At 42.4% G+C, this 10308-nt stretch overlaps 1 protein-coding gene across 2 annotated transcripts; it reads left to right on the top strand.

Moving 5' to 3' along the window:
• The first annotated feature begins 601 nt into the window (after positions 1–601).
• ATF4 (activating transcription factor 4) lies at positions 602–4223 on the top strand. 2 transcript variants are annotated; one of them, XM_077452183.1, is made up of 3 exons: positions 602–866; positions 2686–2985; positions 3232–4223. In XM_077452183.1, exons 2-3 carry the CDS (start codon positions 2778–2780, stop codon positions 4107–4109), a joined length of 1086 nt encoding a protein of 361 aa, XP_077308309.1. In that variant the 5' UTR covers positions 602–866; positions 2686–2777; the 3' UTR covers positions 4110–4223. The 2 variants fall into 2 exon arrangements, with proteins under 2 accessions (XP_077308309.1, XP_077308308.1); XM_077452182.1 differs by having other exon boundaries at positions 603–866; positions 3229–4223.
• The last annotated feature ends 6085 nt before the right edge of the window (positions 4224–10308 follow it).

Here is a 10308-nt window from a genome sequence, read left to right as displayed (position 1 = left end):
GCTTTAAGTATTCCCAGCAGCCTGGGATCTACTAGTCATGAAAGGAGTTAATCACATTCAGTCATCAGGGAACCCGTCGTCTTGAATGGGTTAATCATTTCCAGCCACCAGAGAGCTGCTATTCATGAAAGGCATAATCACATGGAGCCACCAGAGAGTCACTAGTCTAGAATTGGAAGTCTCCAGCAATCAGTCCGTATAGGGTTAAATATACAGGGGGGGGAGGGAATGTGTGGCGTTGATGAGCGGGAAGCAAGCATGCTGTAGAAAGATACAGGGTTTACACAATTGCTGTGATGCTACAGCTTCTGAGGAAATGAAATATCAAGGAGAACTTGCTGCCCCTCCTCCCCCCAGCACTCCCATGCTGCCAGTAACCATGTGAGCTCATCTGAGCCACAAAAGAAAAAAAAGTCCACATTGGTGAATATTGCTGAATGATGAAGCTGCAATTAACTGCAAGTAACACACATCCCTGACCGGTCACCCTGAACCAGACATACTACAAATGCAAGGAATGTGAGGCGGAAGAATAAAGCACTACTTCAGAAGGCGGAGGGATACGACCTCCAGCACTCCGGCACTATATATAGGAAAATCCATCCTCCCGCCACGTCAGTCTGCAGGTGGAATGAGAGAAGTAACGTAGAAAGATTGTCGGCAGCTTCACTTTAAAGAAGCGCTTATTTATTCATTTGCTTGTTATCGTTCCAAGTGCCAGGTTATAGAAGCCCACCACCGACCATCCCCGCGGCCACCATGGCTATGTAGCGGCAGCAGCGGCCAGCGGCAACCCCTCCCCAGGCCAGTGCAAGGCAGCAGCAACCAGCAGCGCTGGCAGCTCCAGGCTTCGTCACAAACATGGCGTGAGTATACCAGGGAAATGGGACCGTTCTTTTTGGGTCGCTGGGGGGGGGGTCTACTATAGCATTGTATTAGACTGTACGGGGTACTGGTTGTGTGGTTCCATTGAGGATTTTAAATTATAAAAAAATTCCATCATGGTGTCTGCCGTAAGCTAATGCGCCAGATGGAAGCTATTTCATTTAAAAGTATTTAAAAGATTTATTTTCAATGAGATTTGAAAATTACGATCACATGGCTAAAATAAAGACCCTTATCCTTGTGTTAAAACTTTGTGAATGAAGCCTTGTGTGTAAAGTGCATTGATTTAAAATAAGAAATAAAATAAAATGATGTAGCGATAGGAGATACAATGTAAAAGGCTTTGACTCATCATCATGTAGATTCCCAGTAGGGTGGAGGATGTCCCATGCCTCGTCTTTATAATAGTCGGGGACGTTCTCGTGGGAGATGCTGCCTATTAGCTTTTCTGTAACAGCTGTTGGCTTTTTATTCCTCGTGAGTGTCTCACGTTACAGTATAGCAGATGTCGGTGTAAAGGGTATTTTTAAATGTATGGTCAGGCTGGGTGAGCTTTCCTTGTCCAATTCATTGTCAAATTCTAAAGTTCGAGGAGGACAATGAGGAATTTAAACGAGTAATCTGTAAGATGGAATGTTACGTGTCTGTGTTAAAATGTATATGAGGTTAAGATGGCGTTGATGGCCTGAGGGTGGGGAAGAAACCAGACGGTCGGATTGTGAAATGGCGGCTGAGCTGCTTTTGACTAACGTGGTGTGGGAGTGACTGAGGGGGAAGTGACCATATATGGTCATGAGGAAGCTGCCATTCCAGTTGTATAGGCATTTGACTGCTGGGCGAGAAAAACGATTAACCAAGCTGGGCTGATCGTATGTAACGATCAAATATAATTGCTGAGCTATAAATAGCCACATGGATCTAGAAGTATGGTAAACACAGCTTTAATATTTTCAGATAATGTAAACTGTATCCTTGCTTAATCAGATTCAATTTCACCAGTAAAAAGGGCTACAAACCAGATGGCTGCTATTTTAATGGGCATTTATTTAGGCATAATAACAAGCAAGGATTCCTAATCGGCACGCAAAAAGGAAATGTAAAATTTGAGGAAGATATGACAGATGGTAAATAAAACAGCGATATACAAAGGAAGACTCGAAACACAAAGACGCAGATGGGTGGGGGGGGGGGGGGACTCTAGCTAGTTCTGGTTACAAATGTTTGCTCCACCCTACTGAACTTCCTTGTATTATGTGTTCATCTCAACCCCTCCCCACAGCTAAAACAAATCTTTAGCAACAAAAAGCCCGCCACAATTATCTTGTCATTCATTTTCTCCCCCATCCGTGAAGTCGCAAGCCTTTTATTAACCACTTCAATACCTGATTATGACTCCAGTGCATTTCTCAAAGGCAGGAAAGAATAGGGATGATTTATCCTCCTTTTGTAAAACCAGACTATGCAAAACTGAAGCAGTGAAACTGAGATAGATGTAGTACAATCACGTTTTTTTTTTTTTCCATAATTTTTTCCCTCTGCTACTGGAAAATGGCCCTGTATAAGATATAACATGTTCCTAACCACTCTAGCATATGTGTGTTTAAAATAAAATAAAAAAACACAAAAAAAGTAAACACAAAAAAGTAACACAGTTAAAAAATACAATAGTGAATGTCTAAAATATTTAAAAATCTGTCAGTCAGTTGTTCAGGATTTTAGATGTGGATTTGCAAATACAAACCAATAGACCATTAGTTCTGTTGCATTGTAAATATGTATATCATTTTATTTTTCTTTCAGGCTCCTCAAGGCATCCCGCAGCAGCATTGCTGTATACGAGGAAGAAAGCTCAGAAACAAGCTTCTACGTCAAAGCCCTGATAATTATAAAAGATGAACCTGTTAAGCGACGATCTGATGTTGGGGGACTTTTTGTCCCCCTTCAACCAGTCGTTTTTGGCGGCTGATGAAAGTTTGGGTCTCTTGGATGACTGCATTGAGGTGTCCGGGTACCTCCCATCGCATGGGTTCTCCAGCGAAAAGGCTAAGAATGGCGTCTCTGAACTGCTGCCTTTGGCTGAACCCTTTGGCAGTTTCCGGGGTAAGAGTACTTCTACTAACAGTCCTAGGCCATGTATAAATCTTTATATTGCACCTTTTTGATTTCACTTTACCTATTATGTTCAATCACAACACTGGTAAATTATGAAAGATATCAAACATTTATTGCAAAAAGGTGTTCTAATTTGAGGTAAAATATATTTGATAGTGAACTCTTTGATGTAGAGGCTTTGGTTCTTACTTCTAACTATCTGTTTCTCTAACTATCTGTTTTTTTTAACAGAAGATGCCTTCTCCGGCATGGATTGGATGGTGGAAAAAATGGACCTGAAGGAGTTCGATTTCGATTCCCTGCTTGGAATGGAAGATCTAGAATCCACTGTCTCGCCAGATGAGCTTATGGCCACGTTGGATGACTCTTGTGATCTTCTGGAGGACCCACCTCTCCCACCGGTGTTTGGCCAGTATGTGCCATCACCTGCCCAAATCTTACTTCCAGAAAGACCACTGGAGGCAGATCAAGTGGCTCCAGTGAGTCCCAGTTTATCAGAGTCTAATATCTCTAGCCCTGACCATTCTTTTATCTTGGATGTAGGAAGTGAGGTAGATGTTGCTGAGGAAGATAAGAAATCAGTAATCTACTTTCTTGAAGTTCCAAAATGTGATAAAGAAGATTCCTCAGGTAATGACAGTGGTATTTTTATGAATCCACTTCTGAAGTCTGAGAAGGAGGATTCCTCAGATAATGACAGTGGGATTTATATGAGCCCGTCATATCTGGGGTCTCCTCAGCAAAGTCCTGAATCTACTGTAGAGTACCCTAGTAGTGTACAATCTTCTCCCAGTTCCCCTATTTCCGAGAGACCCAAACCTTATGACCTTCCCTCTAAGAATAAAGAAGTCTTGGCAAAGGTAAAAACTGTAGGGCATCCCAGAGTAGACAAGAAGACAAAGAAAATGGAGCAGAACAAAACAGCGGCCACTCGCTACCGGCAAAAGAAAAAAGCAGAACAAGAGTTAATATCTGCAGAGTGTCGAGAACTGGAACAGAAAAATGATTCCCTCAAAGAAAAAGCAGACTCTATAGCAAAAGAGATCCAGTATTTAAAAGACCTAATCGAAGAAGTCCGCAAGGCCAAAAGCAAACGAGCAAAAAGTTCTTGAGACGGGAGATAGTTGGAGCGTTGTGTATGTTGTGCGTGTGTATATATAGGTTACATGATTGTAAAACAAGTATTAATACGTAATGTCTACTCAATAAATTATTTTTAAGGTAAATATTTAATTTGTGTTGGGAGATAAGTCACCTCTTAGTAACGTTTGCTGGTGTAAGTATTTGGTAATGATTTGGGTGGTCAATCCACAAACTAGTCTCAAGATCTGAACTAAGTATGCTTGGGCAAAAATGTCACCTCCTGATTACCATTTCTGGTAAATTCTCTTTGCTCTCCATTTCCCGATTTCACAATTAAAGCAACTGTCATGAGAGAATCATGGGTGATGCTATTGAAGGTCTCTACTGAAAATGCTAGATGCCTGTCTGTTTCTGGCTTCAGGATGGTTGAGTCCCAACCCTGGAACAAGCATGCTGAGTACCAAAATTCTTTAGGGTGGATTTACGAAAGGAAATTAGACTGTGCACTATGCAAGTGCAGTTGAACACTTCTAAGAATACCAATCACATGCAAGAAAAAAGTTTTTCTGCTTGCACATGATTGGACGAGGGAAGGCCGCAGAGCTTCCCCTCATTTACTAAGCTCTGAAGAAATTGCACTTTTTAGAGTGCAACTGCACTTGCAAAGTGCACAGACTATTTACCTTTAGTAAATCAACCGATTTATCTGGATAGGTGTCCCGGGTCAGCAACTTAAACTACATTGAAATTAAAGTATCAGAATGATAGCCAGGAAGCTAGCATTCGTAAAGGAGAATGACAGCCTCCATTAATCTTATAACACTGTTCCTTTAACCACTTCTGCCCCGGAGGATTTGGCTGGCCAAAGACCAGAGAAGTTTTTGAAATTCGGCGCTTTAACTGACAATTGCGTGGAAAAAAATCACAAAAAGCGTTTATTGATTGGTTTGCGCAAAAGTTATAGCGTCTATAAAATAGGGGATAGTTTTATGGCATTTTTATTTTATTTTTTATTTTTTTACTAGTATGGCGGTGATCAGATATATTTTTTTTTTATCGTGACTGCGACATTATGGCGGACACGTCGGACAGTTTTGGTCCATTTTGGGACCATTCACATATATACAGCGATCAGTGCGATTAGAAATGCACTCATTACTGTGTAAATGTGACTGGCAGTGAAGGGCTTAACACTAGGTGGAGCTGTAGGGGTTAAGTGTGCCCTAACTGTGATTATAACTGTGGGGGGGGGGGCTGGGCTGTGTGTGACCCTACACTGATCAGCTCTCCCGATCACAGAAAGAGCTGATCAGTGACACTGTCACTAGGCAGAACGGGGAGATGCTTGCTTACATCAGCATCTCCCTGTTCTTCCTCTCTGTGAGGCAATCGTGGGTATGCCCGCGGACATCGAGTCTGCGGGACCCGCTGTCGGACTCGCGGAGCTCACGGCGGGATGCCCGCTAGCCAAGCCTTGCGAGATCACGTACAATAATGTGATTTTGCGGAGCCAGCCTGCCGCAGTAAAACTTAGGCGGCTGGTCAGCAAGCTGTTAAAGACATTTTCTTGGCGTGACCCAAAACCTTCTCCACCACCTCTAGATCATGTCAGCATATTTTTCTTTTACCTTGTTCCTGTAGCAATGATCAGCTTTTTAATATGAGTGATGTCTTTGCCAAGCTCAGTTCTTGTTGGATAGGCATTTCCCAAATGCTCCTTTCCTACACACAATGTGTAGGCATACTCCTGGAAGTCAAGGTGGGTTACTTTCTTTTGTTGTAAAAGAAAGTAACGTGTTCACGTTGAGAGGTGCGGGGATTGATGAATTCCTAGCTGACATTCTGACTTTTCTGTGTCGCAGGTAAGAAAAAAAGTGTGCATTTGTAATTCTGACCTCATTTTCAGGAGGTCAGCAGTTGCAACCTCATATTTCTCTTATAACAAATAGGTCTGTGAGTTTGTCTAATCAAGGCAAGCTACAAAGTTCTCTCTAAAGCCCATCTCCTACTCTCCTTTTTCCCAGTAATAGGCCGCTCAGGCACACAGTTCATAGGGGGAGAAGGAGAGTAATAAGTCGCATGCTTCTCCATACCTGGAAATATAAAGTATTTTCACTGTAAATTGCTGGCAGAAAAGATGGATTATCAATGGAACTTGGTATATTCCCTAGCTGGTCAAAGTAACACTAGATCAGGGCTGATAAAAAAAAGTTCTATTTATGTATTTTCCATTTCTGCAGATCTCTGCATGATGTGGCCAGTCAATTGACTTTTCCATGTCATTATGCTGATGCCTGCCCCGCAGTAAGTGCACTATACCTGAAGGTCAGCGTAACAGCCAGGAAACTAATGTTTTCAAAATTAAAATCCATCAGTCTCTGTGTGCCAAACAGAACAGAACCCTGCCTTGACCACAGGTAGACCAAGAAACCGCAAGGAAGTAGAGGGTTGGTTGGAGACTTTCAGAGTTTTTATTTGCTTTTTTATGCATGGTGGGAGGGCATATAGAAGAACTAAAAAACATTTTTCACTTAACCACTTGAGACCCGCGCTATAGCCGAATGACGGCTACAGTGCGGATCTCCTTTGCCGGGACGACGCCTATTGACGTCCCGTGCACGAGCGGCCTGCACGCCCCCTGAGGGGCACGCGCGGCGCGCTCTGTGATCGGCGAGTCTATGAGACTCGCCTGATCACCGATCCGTGCAAGGGGTCGATCCCGACCCCTTATCACGTGATCAGCTGTCAGCCAATGACAGCTGATCATGTGATATAACGGAGCCGGTAATCGGCTATTATTCCTCAGCTGTCAGCGCGAGGAGAAAGAGAAAAAAAAAGGCGATCACCGGCGGCCGTGATCGGGACATCAGTCCCGATCACGGCCAGCCCTGCCAGTGCCCACCTGCCCCCTCATAACTATACATAATAAAAAATTAGTGCCACCCAGCAGTGCCCACAGTGCCACCCAGCAATGCCCACAATCTGCCTCAACAAAGGTGCTGCACCCCAGTGCCACATATCCGTGCCCATCAGTGTCATCTACCAGTGCCCAGCATTGCCGCCCATCAGTGCCCAGCAGTGCCACCTATCAGTGCCACCTATCAGTGCCCATCAGTCCCATCTATCAGTGCCCATCCGTGCCATCTTCTGTGCCCATCTTTGCCCATCAGTGCCGCCTTATCTGTGCCTATTAGTGCTGCCTTAACTATGCCTATCAGTGCCCACCAGTGCAGCCTATCAGTGCCCACCAATGCAGCCTATCAGTACCCACCAATGCAGCCCATCAGTGCTGCCTCATCAGCGCACTTCAATGAAGGAGAAAAATGACCTGTTTGCAAAATTGTATAACAAACTATTAAACATGATTTTTTTTTTGATTTTTTTTTTTTTTTTTTTTGCATCTTTTTTTGTTTGTTTAGCAAAAAATAAAACTGCCAGCTGTGATTAAATACCACCAAAAGAAAGCTCTATTTGTGGGAAAAAAATGCTAAAAATTTCATTTGGGTACAGTGTTGTATGCCCGCGCAATTGTCATTCAAAGTGCATCAGCGCTGAAAGCTGAAAATTGGTCTGGGACTGAGGGGGGATTAAGTGCCCAGTAAGCAAGTGGTTAAAGTGTAATTCCTGTTATACACCTAAATAGCCTTAAAACTATCCCCATCCCCTTCCTCTTCCTAACATCTACTGTATGCTGAGAAAGATGTGCATGCATACCTATATTTAGGCAGCTCTGGTCACATGATCTCTTCTGTGGCAGCTGCATAGGAGAGGTGATAGCGCTCTGATAACAGCTAGTAAAGCCTGGAGTGCTGACTTCACCCCTAGGCTTCAATGGCCCATTCATTATTGGCGTTCCTTCCTCTCCCCTGAAGCCACGCTGGCTAACAGAGGGGAGCTGGATTAGGTGTATAGCCTTAATTCCACTTTAAGTCTGCTTTAAGTTTGAGTCAAATTCTAACTGTTCATCATGGCTTGTCTAAGTCATATATTATCCACTTTATTGTATTTTATCTGAGCTTGAGTGGCATGGTTCAGAGGTCATCGGAAGCCTTGTTGCTGCCCTATCTAGTACCCTAACACCCACATTTTTATCCTAACTTCTTAACCCCCATAACGACACAGTAACACATATATGGGGTGTCCAGGAGGTGGACTTTAAACCTGGTTGCCATGTATATGTGTTCCTGTGTTTGTGCTGGGAGTGCACTGCCAGCACCCCCAGCACAGATGAGGCTCTCTCTGAGGGCCCTGGATCTTCTACTAACAATGGGGACCTGGGACTCCCAGAGCATGATCACCTTATCGCTGTGGTAGCCTCTACAGTCACTGTCATTGTGCTGGCCTGGTCATGTGTTTTCTTTCTCTTCTGAATGGTGAGACAGATACATTGTATCTTTCTCTGCTTGCAGGAGGAAAATATGTAAATAAGCAAAAGTCTGTTTACAAAAAAAATAGCTAGATCAAGGCAAGGTTCAAATGTCAAGGCCAGGGTCAGCATATTTTAGCTGCAAAATGAGCACTATTGTTTCTGGGCCCTACTACAGGTACAAATAACATACACATATGTGGTATCGCTAATCGTCAGGAGCAGGAGAATTAATTTGGGTTGTTCTTTGGTGGTAGGTTATGATAATAACAAGAACAGCTAAATTTACTATTTTCAGGGGATGTCACAATTTACCACCAAATGAAAGCCAATTTGTCTAAAAAAAAACACAGTATAATCCACACAGTATTCAAAATGATATACACAGCTTTACTAACACCTATCAAAGTTGCCAATCTCATAAACAGAAAAAGTCTTTATTTTTTTCAAGGCAAACAAAAGTCCACTTATCTTCAGCACAAATGAAACATAGCATGGTATCAATCAGATAAGGGATTTACGACACGTGTTCATCACAATCAAGTGACTTTTGATCCCCTGATGAAGTTACATGATCGTGACGAACACGCGTCGGGACTGAGACACCGGAAGTGACGCAATCGAGTTTGCTGCTCATTTTCACACTGACGTTTTTGATTCATGTTCATGTGAGTACCTGTCTGTTCTACTGTTAACAAATATACTCATTTTATAAACACACTACACTATTGGGCATCCCTCCTGTTCCTAATCTTTTTTTTTTTTTAACAAGAAACTGTTCCTAATCTTTACCTATGGTCCACTGGCGAGACTCATCCGCTCCAGACACCTTCAGGTGTCCTTCAGGCTAACACTGACTGTAAGCAGGACACATTTACCAGCAGAGTCTGAGCTGCCACGTTAAAACGATCACCAGGGACCTTTAAGGCATATACCCACAGGCTGTTGTCTTACAGCAGTAAAGTAAGGGGACATCTATACTCTAAATAGCACGGAAGAATAAGCAAGCCACTCAGCACCACTTTGCAGAATTTTGTTCACCAGCACTTTATTGTTGTGTTTACAAGTCACTGTATATGCCGTATCGTATCTTTAAGAAGGATTTTCTTTCATGGACACTCTGATATATTTTATTTATTTTTTATTAAGGACTCAATATTTTTATGCTACTGAAATTTAATTGTATGAGCTATATCCACCATTATTATTAGTTTTATTTTTGCCTGTTATTAATTTACATATTTGTGACATTTGTACCTTATTCTACGTTTTTAAGTCTGGCAACCATCAGCACCTGCCTCTTATAATATTAATCTAGGATTGCTTTAGTACTGTTGCACTTTATTAATTTTTTATGTACAGCGCACCACTATATTCTTTATTCCCTACATTTTTTTGGGGTTCAGATATTTCCCTCAGTGTGTGTAGCAGTACGTGCTCTATATTAATTTGAGTTGGCGCAGGAATATTTTCATTTATTAAAGATAATTTCTGTTTTTACCATAATGTGCGTCCTTTTACTGTGGTGTTCGCACAAAATTTTTTGCCAGAGGGGCTGAGACTATTCTTTTCTCATTTGTCTGCCTTCGTCTGACCCCATGGCTCCTGTAGAATTTTGATGCTAATGCGTGGCGATTGCGGTGACCATATGAAGGACCCTATTATGCTATTTAGTGATTTAAAAGAGTCTTTGTGATCCATAGTGGGGAGTGATATAGGAAATATAAAATTACTGAGAGAATAACCCATCCCATCAGAGAGAGTGGTAAATTCTTCAATGCTGTTGTCTTTTGTTTAAGTCAATTCACTAGTGGGAGGAGATTTACGACAAATAATCCTGAACAGTCATCTAGTAATTTCTT

Source organism: Lithobates pipiens, unplaced genomic scaffold (genome assembly GCF_037356315.1).
Source record: "Lithobates pipiens isolate NorthernLeopardFrog02 unplaced genomic scaffold, aLitPip1_a1.2 Scaffold_23, whole genome shotgun sequence".
NCBI lineage: Eukaryota > Metazoa > Chordata > Amphibia > Anura > Ranidae > Lithobates > Lithobates pipiens.
Note: the sequence above shows the minus strand (reverse complement) of the source record. Positions and strands in the feature narration are given on the sequence as shown.

What these genes read in the sequence shown, in the direction of transcription:
- ATF4 (XM_077452182.1), top strand. Translation starts at nt 2,778, where the DNA reads ATGAACCTGTTAAGCGACGATCTGATGTTGGGGGACTTTTTGTCCCCC. An exon ending in ACCCTTTGGCAGTTTCCGGG is followed by an intron (nt 2,986 to 3,228) that starts GTAAGAGTACTT and finishes TTTTTTTAACAG; the next exon opens with AAGATGCCTTCTCCGGCATG.